Source organism: Protopterus annectens, chromosome 8.part0, assembly GCF_019279795.1.
Source record: "Protopterus annectens isolate FY-2018-M chromosome 8.part0, PAN1.0, whole genome shotgun sequence".
Lineage (NCBI taxonomy): Eukaryota > Metazoa > Chordata > Ceratodontiformes > Protopteridae > Protopterus > Protopterus annectens.
This window is the reverse complement of record NC_056741.1, coordinates 47,461,482-47,479,437: the sequence shown is the minus strand read 5'-3', so window position 1 is coordinate 47,479,437 and position 17,956 is coordinate 47,461,482. Positions and strand designations below refer to the sequence as shown.

The 17,956-nt window shown below is 40.7% G+C and overlaps 1 protein-coding gene across 1 annotated transcript in view; it reads right to left on the bottom strand.

Annotated features, from left to right (window-relative positions):
* The window catches only part of LRRC23 (leucine rich repeat containing 23), a 1,080,884-nt gene that overhangs the window by 924,933 nt on the left and 137,995 nt on the right, over window positions 1–17,956 (bottom strand). The window contains exon 2 of the mRNA XM_044079596.1: window positions 5,733–5,902. Within this exon, the coding sequence (XP_043935531.1) occupies window positions 5,733–5,888 (156 nt within the window). The 5' untranslated portion in view covers window positions 5,889–5,902. The remainder of the gene's footprint in view (window positions 1–5,732; window positions 5,903–17,956) is intronic.

Genomic DNA, 17,956 nt, shown 5'->3' with positions numbered 1-17,956 from the left:
GAACCACATCTTTCCCCCCTTCTGACCTTTGGGGTAAGGTCTAGAAGGAGTAGAAAAACGGACTCTGACGGCAGAAAGATTCTTGCCATCAGTCTCGCACCTAGTCAGGGTTTCCTTCACTTGAGGACCAAAAAGGGATGATCCATCAAAGGGGGAATTAGTGAAGGACGCCTTAAAAGGGTCTGCAAAGTTACAAAGCCGCATCCAGGTGTGCCTACGCAAGGCTACACCTGTACCTGCCGCTCTACTTGCTCCATCCGCCGCATAAGAAAGGAGGCGCATGGAAGAGTTGGTTATAGAATTAAGGGTAGCCAGCTGAGAGTTCATCCTATCCTGAAAACCCGCAGCTGTTGGGTCCTTCAACATTTCACTCGCTTCTTTGAGTAAATCCCTCTGAAGACGAGTAAAATGACACAGGTAATTCAGCGATCTCATAGTAAAGGTCGCTGACGAGAACATCCGCTTCCCGTACTCTGTCCATCGACCTGGACTCCTTGTTAGGAGGATGAACAGGCACCGAAGGATCAGCTAACTCCTTCTTGGTAGCCGCAGCCACCACCATAGCATCAACAGAGACGCCTTTGGTCAGAAATTCTTTATCCTTGGGGGCCGTGATGAACTTTGATGGTCTCCTGGGGGAGGGTTCCACTGAGTCAGGAGCCGCCCAAGCCTTCTTTGCCACCACTTGCATAAGGGGGTCAAAGGGAGGGGACACCCAGGAGGTGGAAGGGCGAGAGCCAAACACTTCAAGATACACTGATTCATCCTCTGAAGGGTTGAGGGATGGACAATTCCCCCTCTGTTTTAAGATTTCAAGGATGTCTACAAAGGAGACATCTTCAGAGGGGGAACGAGGGGAACCTTCAGAATCCTCTAAATCAGTGTCAGAGGTGACAGACTCAGGGGAGTCAATGTGCTTCCTCTTGCACTGCCTCTTCCTAGGGGGCTCTCCTACAGGGTCAGGAGAGGCCTCGGAAGAGGAGGAGATCCCCACAGGGGAAACTTGAGGAGCTGGCTCTCTACGGTCGGGGATGAGAGAGTGAGTAGAAATCACCGGAGGCACCACAGGGGGAGGGGCAGAAAGAACTGACTGCGGAGTTGAACCTGGTTCCAACACGCTCCTCATGACCTCGAAGGCACCCCTGTCAGGCAGAGCCGGAGGTCTCCGTTCCGAAAAACTGGAAACCTCCCTCAGCACCGACAGTGATGCCTCCGAGGCCGATGTCGGAGCCAAAGCACCAAGAGGGAGAGCGGGGTTGGACAAGGGTCCGATGCCACTCGCCCCCTCGGAGCTGACGAGGGAAGTCCGGTGCCGAGATTCTTCCAAGGAAGACATCGGAGCCGACGAGGGAACCGAAGACAAAGGTATCGGTTCCGACGCTACCACAGTCTCGGGTCCGAGCCGCCCCGGCTCCAAATTCAAAAGAGTCAGAGGAGGAATTTGAGTGATAGGAGTAGGTCTCGACTGTTGAGTTGGACTTTGAAGCATCTGGGCTAATGCCTCGGACTTAAGAAGTCGACTCACTACTCTCTGAAGGTCATGGTCCGATAACCTGGAAGACCTAGAAGAGTGGGATCTATGGCTCCGTTCAGACAGCAAGGGTGATGCTGGAGCCAAATGAATGGAGCCAATAGATGGAGATCGGGACCTTTTCTTAGATGTCGGTTCCGATAAAATAATCGGAGCCGACATAGTAATGTTTTCCTCGGCTCCGGCCGGAGCCAAAGACATCGTAGGGGCTTGTATTCGAGATTCATCGGCTACGGCCGGAGCTGATGTTCGAATAGCTTTAGGGCCTCCAGAAGACGGCTCAGATGCTGGAGCTGAAGGTCTGGAAGACTTAGAGGGTTTCCCCGATGACTGAGTCGAGGGACCCTCAGGCTTAAGTAAGCCCCTTAAGATAAGTTTATTTTTTCGCTCCTGCAGAACTCTAGGGCTGAAGCCATGGCAAACAGCACATGAGTCCTGCAGGTGCAAAGGTCCCAGGCAGTACACACAAGAAGTGTGACCGTCTGTCAGAGACATCTTCTGACAGCACGAGTCACACTTCTTAAAGCCTGAGACCTTTGATTCCTTAGACATATCTAAGGGAAAAGTGAATCACACAAGCACACACACACACCGATTACACTTAGGAGAAATTTAAAACTAATTTCAATTAAATTATAGTAACTAGAAATAAAAATCCCTACAAAACACAGTCACTCAGTAGGAAGGGAGGGACTGGGCCTAGGGCCCGAGGGAAAATTTCTAGAGATTTGTGGAAAAAATGGGGTGGAAATTTAACGGGAAAGGGATAGACTATTTCCAAACTAACTATATATATAAAAAAACTAACTTTAACAGGGGAAAAAAAGCTAAGAAACTAGTTCTTTACCAAAAACTAACCTGAGCCAGTAGGAACACACCTTGATCGCTGTAGCGGCAAACGAGATCTGAGGAGTTACTGCCTAGCATTGTGGGATATAGAGGAGCCTCGAGCCGGTGGAAATAGCTCTCGAGCTTTTAGAGTGGCCGAGTCGGAGCCGAGGATCGGCTCCGAACCCATCCAGCAAGAATGAAGGCGAGATTGACAACTTAACATTGTGTCTTAACTTCTACTTCCATTCCTGATTGTGCTCCTGTTGTTCCTAAAGTTGAACATTCAGCACAGACAATCCCAGTTGCTAGACCTAATTCTAATTTCTGTCACACGATTTGATCGTATTTCCAGGCCTAGTGTGAAATACACAGCAACCTGGAAATAACTATCTATATGTATTTAGTTCTGTATAATTGCATGTCAGTCAATGTCATCAGTATTGCACAACTCATTTCTCAAAGCGGGAGGATGTAGAATGGTGTGTGTTGTACCTTTAAGAAGTGTTTCAAGGACAGCACGTGCCAGCTTCACTGCCATTGTGAGAGTGCAGCCAGAGAGTGAGCATGTATGAGTGTAATAACTAGTTTGTTTATAAATTTATCTAAGTTAAATTTATTAAGCCTCAATCCTGATGTGTTTGTATATAATAAAGCTGCTTGAATAGAACCCACGAATGCTCTCTTGTTTTATCCTGACTGGATGAGTGACACAGCCCATATAAATATATATATATATATATATATATATATATATATATGTGTGTGTGTGTGTATGTGTGTTCAACTACACTGACTCTGAAACTCTGCTGTATTACACAAGGTTGGAAATCTTTACCATTTGCTCTTAATTCCGCTAACAATTACATAAGTGAACATTATGTGCTTCAATTGCCTAGGGATGACCTTTATACTGTACTTTTTAAAAACACGTTTTATACTGATGTTGAAAAGGCAAGCTGTTTTAAATGAGATATTCCACATAACCTTGAACAGCTTTGGCTGTTAACCAAGTGGCATAAAGAAGATGCTGTAATTATTTTGCTTTGCAGTATTACGGGTGTCTTTTGCTTAGTCCTGCTAAAATGACTGCATTTTCTCGTACCCCCTTAATACTTCTTTATGACAACATAGTGTAATGAAAGGCTAATGAGATACTGGGATGTACAGGAAGAGTCATCACCAGTTAATAGGATACTGGGGTGTACAGGAAGAATCATCATCAGTTGATAGGATACTGGGGTGTACAGAAAGAATCACCACCAGTTGATAGGATACTAGGGTGTACAGAAAGAATAATCACTAGTTGATAGGGTACTGGGGTGTGCAGAAAGAATCATCACCAGTTGATAGGATAGTGGGGTGCACAGGAAGAATCATCACCAGTTGATAGGATACTGGGATGTACAGGAAGAATCATCACCAGTTAATAGGATACTGGGGTGTACAGGAAGAATCACCACCAGTTGATAGGATACTGAGGTGTACAGGAAGAATCATCACCAGTTAATAGGATACTGGGGTGTACAGGAAGAATCATCACTAGTTAATAGGATACTGGGGTGTACAGGAAGAATCATCACTAGTTAATAGGATACTGAGGTGTACAGGAAGAATCATCACCAGTTGATAGGATACTGGGGTGTACAGGAAGAATCACCACCAGTTGATAGGATATTGGGGTGTACAGGAAGAATCACCACCAGTTGATAGGATATTAGGGTGTACAGAAAGAATAATCACTAGTTGATAGGGTACTGGGGTGTGCAGAAAGAATCATCACCAGTTGATAGGATAGTGGGGTGCACAGGAAGAATCACCACCAGTTGATAGGATACAGGGGTGTACAGGATGAATCACCACCAGTTGATAGGATACTACAGTGTGCAGAAAGAATCATCACCAGTTTATAGGATACTGGCTTCCAAAAAGAGCTGCATTACAAAAAAAGAATATAATATGAAGATAAATGGTGTAGGACTCAAAGAAGACAAAAGTATTTCACAGATGAGTGGTGGATCATTGGAAAAGCCTCTCTCTTGGGAAATTAGAAAGGTCAATAATTGTGACATCATACAAGAAGTAGAAAACTGAAGCTATTCTTAAGCAAGATCTGCAATTTACCCACTTAAGTGACAGGCAGACTACATAAGACAACTATCCCTTATCCACAACCAGGGCCTACATTCACTGCTTCACACGCTAATTTGCTGCTGGAATCTCCATAACAGAAACACAATTACTTAGTGCTGAAGTCCTAAACCTCTTGGCTGGCTGGCTAGCTTCTGAGACTCGATTTCATGTTATGCCGGTCTGCCTGTACTTCTCCCACAGAATTCTATTTTGGTTGCTTATTTATCATGCAGTTTAGGGTCCTTCTCTCATCATTCTCACATTTCTTAGCCCCTCTTGGTGGCTATCCTTCTCCAGCTTACCCACTGCAGGCATGAAAACTACTGCCCTCTACAGGCACAGGTTTGGTTCTCTCTGGTACCATTTTCTCTTCCTGTTAAGAATGCACTTGAAGGTTTCCTTCCATTTTCACCAACATTTCCATGTCTCTTTTTAGTCCTTTATTTATGTACTTATGTATTTATATATTTATTTAGCTATACTTTGTCAACCAGGTTAACCCTGCTGGCTAATACCCATTTTCATTTGAGGAGGAAAAGCCTTCAAAAAGTACTACATAAAAACATTTACATTGTAGATATCCGTAGAATAACACAAGCCAATACAAAACAATAATACATGTAAGAAAAGTACAAATCACAATTCCAAATACAGTCCATATAATTATCAAGTTTTATAATATATATAACTGAAATTAAGAAAGTAAAAGAAAAGTTGATAGGGAAGAGTATGTAATGGGAAAGGAAAAGGTATGTACAGGATTGAAAGTAGGAAACGTAGGATGTATGTTAATAGGTAAAGCAGATAGTAGGAAGTGAAGTTTTTAAAAGAATAACATTGGCAGCTAGGAGTAATCCCGTTCTACTTTATATCATTCACCATTTCACTTACCAGTATATATACATGGCTTCTTCATCTGTCCTCTTTAACTCTGTTTTATTTTTTTCTTTTATCACTTAAGTAGGAAATGTCTTTTTCTGTAGTTGGCTGTCTATGTATTCTGACTAATCTAATTTTATATTACTAGTAGAGTGAAGGGTAGGGGATTCTGGGTCATTAGCCTCTTTAAAAAGTAGAGGCCCCTCAGAATTTAAAATTTTCAGTGTGATTACTTTGACATCATATAGTTCCCAGAACAATACCTCAGTGACCCTCCCCATTTCAGATATTTCTCTCCGTTCTTGCTATCACTCAAGATGGGTTCCTTTTCAGCTCTTTATTACATACTTTACAGAATTACCTCCTCTTCTTCCTTCTCCTTGTGCTCTTCTTCTTCTTCCCCCTCCTCGTGTTCTTTGTTGTCCTCCTCAGTGTGGTCTTGTTCTGCTCCAGATTCATTTGTTTCTTCATCTGCAGCATTGGCCTGCTCTTCTTCAAACTCTTCTGAATCAGACATCTTTAGGAGATCACCTGTGCAGAAGAACAGATTAAGATAAAGCCACAGATCAGAAAAACAGCATCTAGTTTTATTCTATACTCTCACAATGTCCATGTTCGTTTAAGTAATAACTGCCACAGGGTATACAGTGAATAAATGTACTGCATGGTCACATGACACCACTAAATCAATGAGTCACTTGACAACATTATCACTCTGTCACACGTTTGTTACCATATAAATCAATAAAAATGTGCATCAGTAATATGTGGTCATTTAAGCCACAGATATATAATAAATAAATGTACTGCATCGTCACATGACGCCACTAAATCAATGAGTCACGCAACATTACCACTCTGTCACCCATGTTTGTCACCATATAAACCAATAACTATGTACACAAATAATATGTGGTTATTTAAGTAATAATTGCCACAGGGTATATAATAAATGAATGAACCAAATGGTCATGTGACACCCTTAGATTGACTCACTTGACAGCATTACCACTCTGTCTCTTATGTTTGTTACCATATAAACCAAAAAGAATGTGCAAGTAATATGTGGTCATTTCAGTAATAACTGCCACAGGGTATGTAATGCATGGTCACATGACACTACTAAATCAATGAGTCACTTGACAACAGTACCACTCTGTTACCCATGTTTGTTACCATATAAACCAATGAGAATGTGTGTAAGTAATATGCATTGGAGGTACTCTGTCACCCAGGTATGTTACCATATAAACCAATAAGTAATATGTATTGAAGATATCAAACTTGCATTTTACATCCACTCTTGTCTTGCACTTTGTATAGCTGTTTTTTTCCCTTAACAATTACATAAAAAAGGTTGTCAAAGTCAATACTGTGAGCTTTCCATGGCTTCCACAGCTCCTAATTTATGTTTTCTGAACAGTAGACCTTTAACAACCTAATTGTTGTGTTATGTCCTCTTATTTTCTTATTAAGGACAACAGCACCACTTTACTGATTCCCACGATCCAGTAGACCAAGGGTTACATATTTCTTTCTGTTCTGAGTAAACTTGTTGAGAAAAAGAGTTCTACACCCAAGCTTTACTGCAGCTAGCCTACATTTGTGTACATCCCCTCAGTGAAGCATTTCCTGCAGCTACTTCTTTAAGGACTAAGATCTGATCTGCAACTTTGCCTGAAGTGCATTTAGTTCTGACACAACTTTAACAAGGCACATACCCTCACTTTATTAATAGGTTTCTTTCAAGCAAACAAATACCCCAACTCCTTTTTTTTAAAAAACACAACAAAGGCCTTCTTTTATATTATATTGCAGCAACTTATCTAAAAATGTTGAAAGTCTAAAACACATTTTTATGTTTGTGCAACCGTGGGAATTGCTTAAGTACCCCTTGCTGTTACTTTCTCCATTTTTACAGCACACTACTTGATATTTTATTACAATTATTGTTTCTGAAAACTAAGTAGTAATATAGACTAACACTATTTATTTATTTTATTTATTTCCAGTTTGATTACTGGGGAAATCCACTGGGCCCAGAGAGCCCATTTTCAGTGGAGGCCCAGGGAGAAAAGCTCCATGAAACAGATTACAGTAAAGGTAGCAGACCAATAAAAATAAAAGTACAAGTACAAATACATATCAAATAATACAAAGCTTGAGCAATATTGCCCACAGTGGAAAAATATCGTGCAGATACATTTAAACAAATTCACACAGTTAAAGTCAAAAGCTATTTACAATATTTACGGAGCATGAGAGATTGTATGGGGATTAACTATAGAAGGTTATAGCCAGCTATAAGGTGCTTAGGAACTCATGAGGATACCCTCCCAGGGGCTTTTGTTAAAAAGTTCTATGTAGGGAGAATGCAGTTACATTTCAATCTGGATGAGAGGTAGGTGTAAAGCTGAGTTTTGAAGTTGTGTTTTTGACATTGTCCTTAGTGTGGAAGGGAGAGAGTTCCATTTCTTACCTAAGGAGAAGGAGAGGAGAAGTTGTCCAGCAGGGCATTTAGGTTTGTGGACAGTAATTACGTTTTGGTGTTCAGATCTGAGAGTTCTATTTGGGGGGTATGGGGGAAGGATGTTAGTTAGAGTGGGGCATTTGGTTGGATTAAATATTATGTAAAGCCCAAAGCCACAGGATCCGGATGACAAAAGGAAGTCCAAACTAGTACAAATATTCCGGACACTTTAATGTAGTCAAATCATAGTAAAAACAAATAAAACAATAGTCTTAAGCGCTTTCGCTCAGTCAATACCGAAATTCTTCAAGTAAAAATTGCAGTTGTAGTTACAATCATTAAATAATTCTAATTGCATCACATGACCCTTCTATCCCCACCATCTTTTAAAGTTGACTCCTGTCATGTGTAATACAAATGTCAACAAGAGCGAATAAATTAGAGTGAGGCAAAAAAATGAAAGATCAAAATGACATCTCTATACTTGTGTAAAACCCTAAATCCAACATACCGTTGACCCAAAAGACAAATACACAAAAGACCAGTATTGAAAGAGTGTCTTTACCAAAAGTCTTAAAACCATCCAGAACTGTCCCCTTGAATTAATCTAGTGTAAAACACTGAAGTGGGGTCTTAAAATATGTACATTATAACTGGGCCATTCTGAGTTTAAGAACACTACTAATGCCGATGTTGTCATTCAACCCAGGGACCCTCCCTGAGTCTAATTTAAGTTGCCACAATAATTCACGGTATTCGAGCCTGGTTTCCCAATTGCCACCTCTCAAATCCTTAGTCACCTGTTCTAGTACTAGGAACTTTAAATTCATGTCCTTACAAACTAGTGAGTGCTTGTAAAAGGCATTATTTTCCTTGCCCCTGGAGACGTCATACAAATGCTCGTAAACTCTTCTCCTCAATTGCCGTTCTGTTTTCCCCACATAAAAACTAAAACAGCTTGTGCATAACCCCAAATAGACCACTCCTTTTGTTCCACAATTAAAATGTTAAGAAAATTTGAACTTAAATTTTCTAGAGGGAATAAAAAGCGTGTCTTGACCAAAATTAAAACTGCATTGCTTACAGGCTCCACATTTAAGTGTGCCAACGTTCGACCTCGCAATATCTGCTTTAGGCCTTACTTCCCTTTCAAAAAGTTCTTTCAAGTTGACATCCCTTTTCCTCACAAAATGAGGACGGAATGCCACATAATTCCTAACTTCCTCATGTAATGCTAAAATAGGCCAATACTTTAATACAATCTCCTCAACCTTACAGGAACCAGAAGAAAAAGTATGTACAAAATTGTTTTTAGACTCAAGTTGTTCTTGCCTTATCATCAGCATCTTAGGAATGCCAAAAATTAATGAAATTTACCCACAATATTGATCCTGACAAATTAAATTACTTGGACGTGACTCTTTTTAAAGACTACAGCAATCACTGTTTCCAATCAAGGTTGTATAGGAAAAGTACATTCTCGAATTCTCGAATTCGTACCTACATTTTCTTCTATCAGAAGAAGGGGATAGTTAAGGGCCAGATCATCAGGGCCTCGAGAATGTCTAGCACCCTTGAGAGTTTTATGGAAGAAGTTGACATCATTGCAAGACTGTTTGGGGAAAGGGGGTACCCCAGAGCCCTGATTGACAGTATGATGCAGGGAGTGTTAGCAAATAGAGATTCCAAATATTTCCCTTTGTTAGGAACTGGTTTATCTATTTCTAATCAGATGATAAGGCGAGAACAACTTGAGTGTACATACTTTTTCTTCCGGTTCCTGTAAGGTTGAGGAGATTGTATTAAAGTATTGGCCTATTTTAGCATTACATGAGGAAGTTAGGAATTATGTGGCGTCCCATCCTCATTTTGTGAGGAAAAGGGATCTCAACTTGAAAGAACTTTTTGAAAGGGAAGTAGGGCCTAAAGCAGATATTGCGAGGTCGAAAGTTGGCACACTTAAATGTGGAGCCTGTAAGCAATGCAGTTTTTATGTTTGGTCAAGACAAGCTTTTTATTCCCTCTAGAAAATTTAAGTTCAAATTTTCTGAATATTTTAATTGTGGAACAAAAGGAGTGGTCTATTTGGGGTTATGCACAAGCTGTTTTAGTTTTTATGTGGGGAAAACAGAACGGCAATTGAGGAGCAGAGTTTACAAGCATTTGTATAACGTCTCCAGGGGCAAGGAAAATAATGCCTTTTACAAGCACTCACTAGTTTGTAAGGACATGAATTTAAAGTTCCTAGTACTAGAACAGGTGACTAGGTGGCAATTGGGAAACGAGGCTCGAATACCGTGAATTATTGTGGCAACTTAAATTAGACTCAGGGAGGGTCCCTGGGTTGAATGACAACATCAGCATTAGTAGTGTTCTTAAACTCAGAATGGCCCGGTTATAATGTACATATTTTAAGACCCCACTTCAGTGTTTTACACTAGATTAATTCGAGGGGACAGTTCTGGATGGTTTTAAGACTTTTGGTAAAGACACTCTTTCAATACTGGTCTTTTGTGTATTTGTCTTTTAGGTCAACAGTATGTTGGATTTAGGGTTTTACACAAGTACAGAGATGTCATTTTGATCTTTCATTTTTTGCCTCACTCTAATTTATTCGCTCTTGTTGACATTTGTATTACACATGACAGGAGTCAACTTTAAAAGAGGGTGGGGATAGAAGGGTCATGTGATGCAATTAGAATTATTTAATGATTGTAACTACAACTGCAATTTTTACTTCTGAAGAAGCTCGGTACTGACCGAGCGAAAGTGCTTAAGACTACTGTTTTATTTGTTTTTACTGTGATTTTAACTACATTAAAGTGTCCGGAATATTTGTACTAGTTTGGACTTCCTTTTGTCATCCGGGTCCTGTGGCTTTGGGCTTTACATATTTTTTCTTGGCTGGATTTTTTACTTTTATTGGATTAAATATTACTCTATGTGCTGTAGTGAGCTGGAGGAAGTCCAGGTAATTTGTGAATTGTCAGATCTGAAAACAAAATGTTATTATCGATTGAAAAATCTAAACTCTCAGTTGGCCAAATGCTGTACTCTCATTCTGTATCCAAGTTATGGAATAATTTTCCTCCTTCACTCAGGACAATCAGTAATCCTGCTTTCTTCAAAAAATCCCTCAAGTTACGTTTTTCCTCTCACTGTCTATGTTCCTGTATCCCACCAAATAACCCCAGCACATGATTTCCTTCTCTAGAAATTCAACCTCTATCAATCCTTAAAAAGGAAAAAAAAAACTCCCCACTTCTCCTCTGTACCATTCTGACTCATTTCTGTCACCTCGACTAACTCTGACCTGTCACCAACTTTCTACCTGAAGTCGACTCTCCTCACTTTAGAACTCAACAGATATATGTATATACTCATGTCTTTATCCAAACACATGGCATCACTACTTTCACATCTATAGCTCACAGTAATACATTGTAATACATTGTAATACATTGTTGCCACTTCTGCCACTACTTTTCCTCTCATGTCATACTACTGCCCATAATACTTGATCCTACACATTAACCCAGTTTACTTTTGCATATAGTTAAGGACATTTGTATGTAATTAATGGAATGACATTGTGCTATGTTTCAACTTTGTTTTTTTACTTTTGTATGTATCAACATTGTTCTATTACTTATGTATGTATCACTGTGGAGCCTATGTATGTAATACTGTGGAGCTTTCCTCTCCGGGACTCCACTGAAAATGGGCTCTTCCTAGACCCAGTGGACTTTCCCGGTCAACAAATGCAATAAATAAAATTAATAAATAAATAACCAGCTGAGGGAATGGAAGGTAAAAGAGTGATGAGTGGAATGTTTGGCTTTGGTGGCAAATTTAGAAATTTTGTTATAACAGCTTTCAAGTTTGGAAATGATGGAAGAGGATAGGTTAGTTAGTAACGAGATGATGCCATACAGAAGGGAGGGAAGAGGAGGCCAGAGTATCCCTGGTGGAAGTAGAGAGGAAGTGGCTGTTCCTGTATGGCATACCTAGTTTTTGGTGGGTTTTCTTTATATTTTGCTGAATATGGATGTTGAACTTGAGGTGTTTGTCTATAGTTACACCCGAGTAGTTTGGCAAAGGGAACAACTTTGATCGGAGGGTTGCTTTGGCTAAGGACTTGGAAGGAATTTTTATCAAAAGAGAAAGTTTTTGAGGGTGTGAATAGTAGTATTTTAGATTTGTTAGCATTGAGAGAAAGGTGATTTTGGTGCATCCAGATCTCAGTAGTTGAGAAGGCAGTCTGAGTTTTAGATAGGAGCTCAGGGAGGTTAGAGGCAGAGCAAACAAGTGTAGAGTCATCTGCATATTGGATGACTTTGGCATAAAGAATAGCAGAGTGAAATTTATTGATAAAGTTATTAAACAGCATTGGTCCGAGGATGGACTGCTGTGGTACTCCAGTGGGTGTGGGTAAGAAAGGTGAGGTGCCTTTTTTCCATTTCACAGCCTGAAATCTATCTGACAAATAGCTTGAGAACCAGGAAAGTGTGTTTTGGGAGAGATTTAGGTTTGACAGGTGACTCAGAAGGTGCTTATGGGAAACAGTATTGAATGCTTTAGAGAGATCTAGGAGTACTGTGGATACTAAGTTCCCAGAATCTCAGGCTTGATTGACAGTTTCTAAGAATGAGAGTAGAGCTGTTATGGTGCTATGTCCTGGTCAGAAGCCATGTTGGGTAGGGGTAAGAAGTTGGTTTTTAGTCAGAAAAGGCATAAGTTGGAGGTGGATGCATTTTTCGATGATTTTGGAGATTGGAGAGAGAAGAGCTATAGGGCGAAAGTCTGAAATGTTAGTGTTTTTGCCTACCTTGTGGAGAGGAAGAATAAATGTGGATCGTCAGAGTTTAGGGACATAGGATTCCTTTATGGATCTATTAAATATATACTAGTTGTGGTCTGTTTATATTAATCCTATTTACCTAGCTGCAAAAGAGCTGCTAACTCTGATAGGCTCTGGGTCTTCTGAACTTGCAAAAATTGATTAATTCATGCTCAGCGTGATTATCTTCCTACTTCACCTTTCTCCCACCCCCAATCCTCCAATCACCCCTAGACGCCTTCATTTATTCAGCCTGCTAACCCTCGTCCCACTTAAGTAGCCATATTACACTGATTTCCATAAGAGAAACATATACTGAATTTCCATAAACCATTAGGTTTATGGTTTAAAAAATGTCAAAAAAATGTTTTTCTTCATGTTTTGCTTCTTCTTACTAGTACCCATCTCATCCAAGCACACTCAAACCTCTTCACCTCAAACAAATGCATTTCAACACAATTTATCCTAAAGTCATTATACTCTCTACAACTTACACATCACTCTACCCCAGTACTACTACAAACCCCTCTGCACTCCTGCCCCTCCACTGTTATTCTACAGGTGCCTCAACCATTCTGTACATGCACAGTTATGCCACTACAAGTGGCACTCACCTACCATTAACTGCACCCTAAAACCTCCCAAATTCCTCATAAAAGTTCACACCCACACTCCATTTCTTACTGTTATGTAGCAACACTGAGTTAAATCCAGTCCCAAACACTTTGTCTTGTTTCCTTATTAATGCACAAAGCATTTCAAATAAAACAGACCAACTAAACTCTCTTGTCTTTATTCACAATCTCCAAATCAATGCATTACAGACTCATGGCTTAAACCACAAGATCCCTACATTCACCACTTCTTCCCCTGGCTGTGATTACTTTCTTAATGCTAGGCCAGGATTAAGGCAAGAAGAAGGTACTCTCCCTTTCAAGCCAGATATCAACATACAACTCTTTGCTCAAATTTCCAAATTCACTATTAACACAAATCAACTCTGCATTTATCTCTCCACTTTCTCTAGCTGTTGCCTGTCTCCCTCCTCCTGCTACATTATAAAAGCTTAATAATTTATTCAAGTACTTAACCATCAGTTCGGAGGATCAAAAATATTTATTCTTCTTGATGACTTTAACCTGAACCTCCTTGGTCCCTCACAAAGCTGCATACTTGAACTTTCCATTGTATTTAATTTCGCACAACTTGTCTTTGACTCTGTCAGACCCAATCCTTCTTCATCATATCATATCACAGACAGCTCCTCACTTGTTTCTCATGTCTCTAACCACCCTCCCAACCCACGTAATTGCTGTCCTATAGGCTTCAATATCCACCTTGATTGGAAAAACTACCCTCCAAAACACATTACATTCCAACATAAATCCAAGTAAACATTACCAAAGTAGAACATATGTATTCTCTCTAATCTGGGACTCTATAATCTCCTCCTGAGAACCTAACAATGCTGCCAAGCTCTTCACCCAACGTTTATGTAATCTAGAAGACTCATGCTTCCCTATAGTCACAAGACTGTACAAGCCTAAGAAAAACACGTGCCACACTTATGAACTCATAACCCTCCTATCACTCAGAGGCAAAGCATGGCACTCCTGTAAGTCTGACACAACTCCTTCTGCTAGACAACACTACACCCTTCTCAGAAGCCTGTCCAAACAAGTAGTTAGATGTCCTAAGAGCCATCATATCAGAAGACAAGTATGAAAGCCTTTTCACTCCCCTAAACAATTCTGTGCAGAGGTCAACCAATTAACAGGTTATAAAACTGCTCCCAATGCTCACTCTTCTTCCTCTCCTCACTAATCCTCAGACATTCGTATTCATGTCTCCATCCTTCACTCCATCAGCTCACATACTTCAATCCCTCACACAACCTCTTCCTCACATTCCCCTTATACTCTCCTCTTAATCTTTAAAATGGAATCCCTTCCTCACATTCCCCTTATACGCTCCTCTTAATCTTTAAAATGGAATCCCTTCCTCACATTCCCCTTATCGCTCCTCTTAATCTTTAAAATGGAATCCCTTCCTCACATTCCCCTTATACGCTCCTCTTAATCTTTAAAATGGAATCCCTTCCTCACATTCCCCTTATACGCTCCTCTTAATCTTTAAAATGGAATCCCTTCCTCACATTCCCCTTATACGCCCCTCTTAATCTTTAAAATGGAATTCCTTCCTCACATTCCCCTTATACGCTCCTCTTAATCTTTAAAATGGAATCTCTTCCTCACATTCCCCTTATACGCTCCTCTTAATCTTTAAAATGGAATCTCTTCCTCACATTCCCCTTATACGCTCCTCTTAATCTTTAAAATGGAATCTCTTCCTCACATTCCCCTTATATGCTCCTCTTAATCTTTAAAATGGAATCTCTTCCTCACATTCCCCTTATACGCTCCTCTTAATCTTTAAAATGGAATCGCTTCCTCACATTCCCCTTATACGCTCCTCTTAATCTTTAAAATGGAATCCCTTCCTCACATTCCCCTTATACACTCCTCTTAATCTTTAAAACGGTTCTAACCAAAGATATCATACCTCTTCTTGAAACCCTACAACTTGGCTTGCCTGCAGGGACAAATTCCCTCTCTCTTTAGTTCATATTTCAATGTAGGGAGTATATTGGTACTCCTCTGCTACAGATCTACAACCTCAACTCAAAACTGTATGTCCAATTTATGGAAACAAGAAAAATCATACCTCCTCCGAAAACATCCATATCTAAGCTACCCAGTGATAACTGCCCAATTGTCATTCTCCCAACCCTTGGGAAAATCTTAGAAAAACTGGTCAATATTCAACTCTCAAACTACATAAGTCAATACTGCCTTCTGTCTTCCAAGCAACATAGTTTCTGCTTCAGCTGTAGCACTTCCACTGCACTTTAGACCTTCACTGACCACACACTTTCAGCTATAGATAATTACTGGAGCATATTTATAGACCTTACCAATGGCTCTGAACTGGTTGACCACCCAATCCAATTTGCTACCTCAATGACACTGGGATAAGCCCTGACACTATTCTGGTTCCAAAATTATATATCCAACCAACATTTCAACAAGGAACACATAGGTCACCACTGTTTTACTTAACAGAGTCCCCTCAAGGCTATGTACTGGCCCTTTCCTTTCTCCATTGTTCTAAATAATCTTACACTCAATCTTCCCCAACTTCCAATTTTACTAGATGCCAGTAACCTGGTAATCTTCCAATCCACACAAGACACTCAGTTCAACATGGTCTGCAAAACCACTTCCTCTCCCTCATTAACTGGCTCAGTAACAAAAAAATGTTATTTAATTCCTCAAAAACTAAAAGTATTCTCTTTGGAACCATTACTAAAAGACAAAAGAATCCCAACTCACTTTTTATACTTAACCACCTTAATAATGTCATTGAACAGGTTAAAACCCTCAGATACCTACACGTCTGGCTTCATCTCTCACTTGACTTCCACCATCATCTCAAAAACATATGGAAAAAGATAAACTCCCTACTCTTTTTGGGCCAACAAAACCTCCTCTTGAATATCCTGTCAAATAAAAAAATTGGTAATGGCAAAGGGATTCTTTTAGCCCAACTTGAGTACTGTCTACCTCTTGTAGCATGTGCCTCCAAAAGAAATACTGCCACCATCCAAACAATCTGCAGCTCCATCTGCTGCTTCATTAGCCCTTCCCCAAAGTATGAACACCAGTGCCTTACACTAGCCAAAGCCAGCTGGATGCCAGTTCAGCAATCCCCAAAGTATGAACACCAGTGCCTTACACTATCCAAAGCCAGCTGGATGCCAGTTCAGCAATCCCCAAAGTATGAACACCAGTGCCTTACACTAGCCAAAGCCAGCTAGATGCCAGTTCAGCAATCCCCAAACTACCCAAACATAGACTGGGAGCATTACTCTAGCTCAAACACCCTAGCCCAAATGTTCCTAGAATTTATAAACTCAAATGCTATGGAACAACTTGTTACCACTCCCACAAGAGGGGAAAACATACTGGACCTGATCATCAACAACATGGGGACTCTATGCTCCATACCAGAAGTGTATCCCTCACTGGTAAGATCACACCATAAACTAATCTCACTGGATATTCACATCCCAACCCCACCCCCTGCCCAGAAAACCACAGTGAAAAACTTCTCTAAAGCAAATTTCACACTCCTCAAAACCAAGGTGGAATCCTTCAAAGCCCCCGGGCCTGTGGAAAATACAGCCCAGACCGCAGAATCCTTTATAAACGCATTCTATGAACACCTTCAGGAATGCATGGATCATGCAATCCCAAATAAAACCAAGACCCAATCCTCCAAAGGCAGACGTCCTGCCTGGTGGACCCCAGCCATAAACAAACTATACAATAGAAGGAGGAAGCTACTACATGATAGAGCAAAATCCCAAAAAGGGAAGGCATCTCTGATCAGTATTAGCAAAAAACTACGGGTACTCATAAAATCGTCTAAGGCCAGCTGCCAGAGAAAATTTGCACAGGACACTAAGGATAATCACAAGGCTTTCTTTAGTTATGTTAGGAACCTGGGTGGGAATTCCCAGATATGCTCAGAATTAGTCCAAAATGACAAAAAATAGACTGAACCCACAGACATTGCCAACATCCTAGCTGACAGGTTCAGTGCAAACTTCTCCCCCCCTCCCCACCAAAAGGGCAAATATCTATCCCAGCAGAGTGCTGCCCCCCTGACATCTCAGATGCTCAGGTAAGAGCCGCCCTCTCCAAAGCAAAAAACACAGCATCAATGGGACCAGACGGTGACCCGGGCTGCATCCTACATGAACTCCAAGAAGAGCTAAACCCAAACATAAAACTACTGTTCAATCTCAGCCTTACTACAGGATATGTACCCAAAGAGTGGCGTACAGCAACAGTGGTCCCTCTCCACAAAGGTGGTGCCTCAACGGATCCTGGAAACTATCACCCCATAAGCCTGACTAGTTTGGTCTGCAAAGCTATGGAAATGATCATCATGGACCTCATAAATAAAGATATTGCGGACCTACAGACACTGGATCCTACCCAGCTTGGCTTTGTTAAGGGCAGATCCTGCCTCTTAAACCTGGTCGATTTCTTTGAAACAGTCACCAAGGCCATTGACGAGGGGAAGGTGGTCCACACAGCCTACCTGGACCTCGCAAAAGCCTTCGATACAATACCTCACTCGGGCATTATAGATAAGCTCACCAGCTTAAATATAAACCCCTATGTCACTAGATGGGTTGCAAACTGGC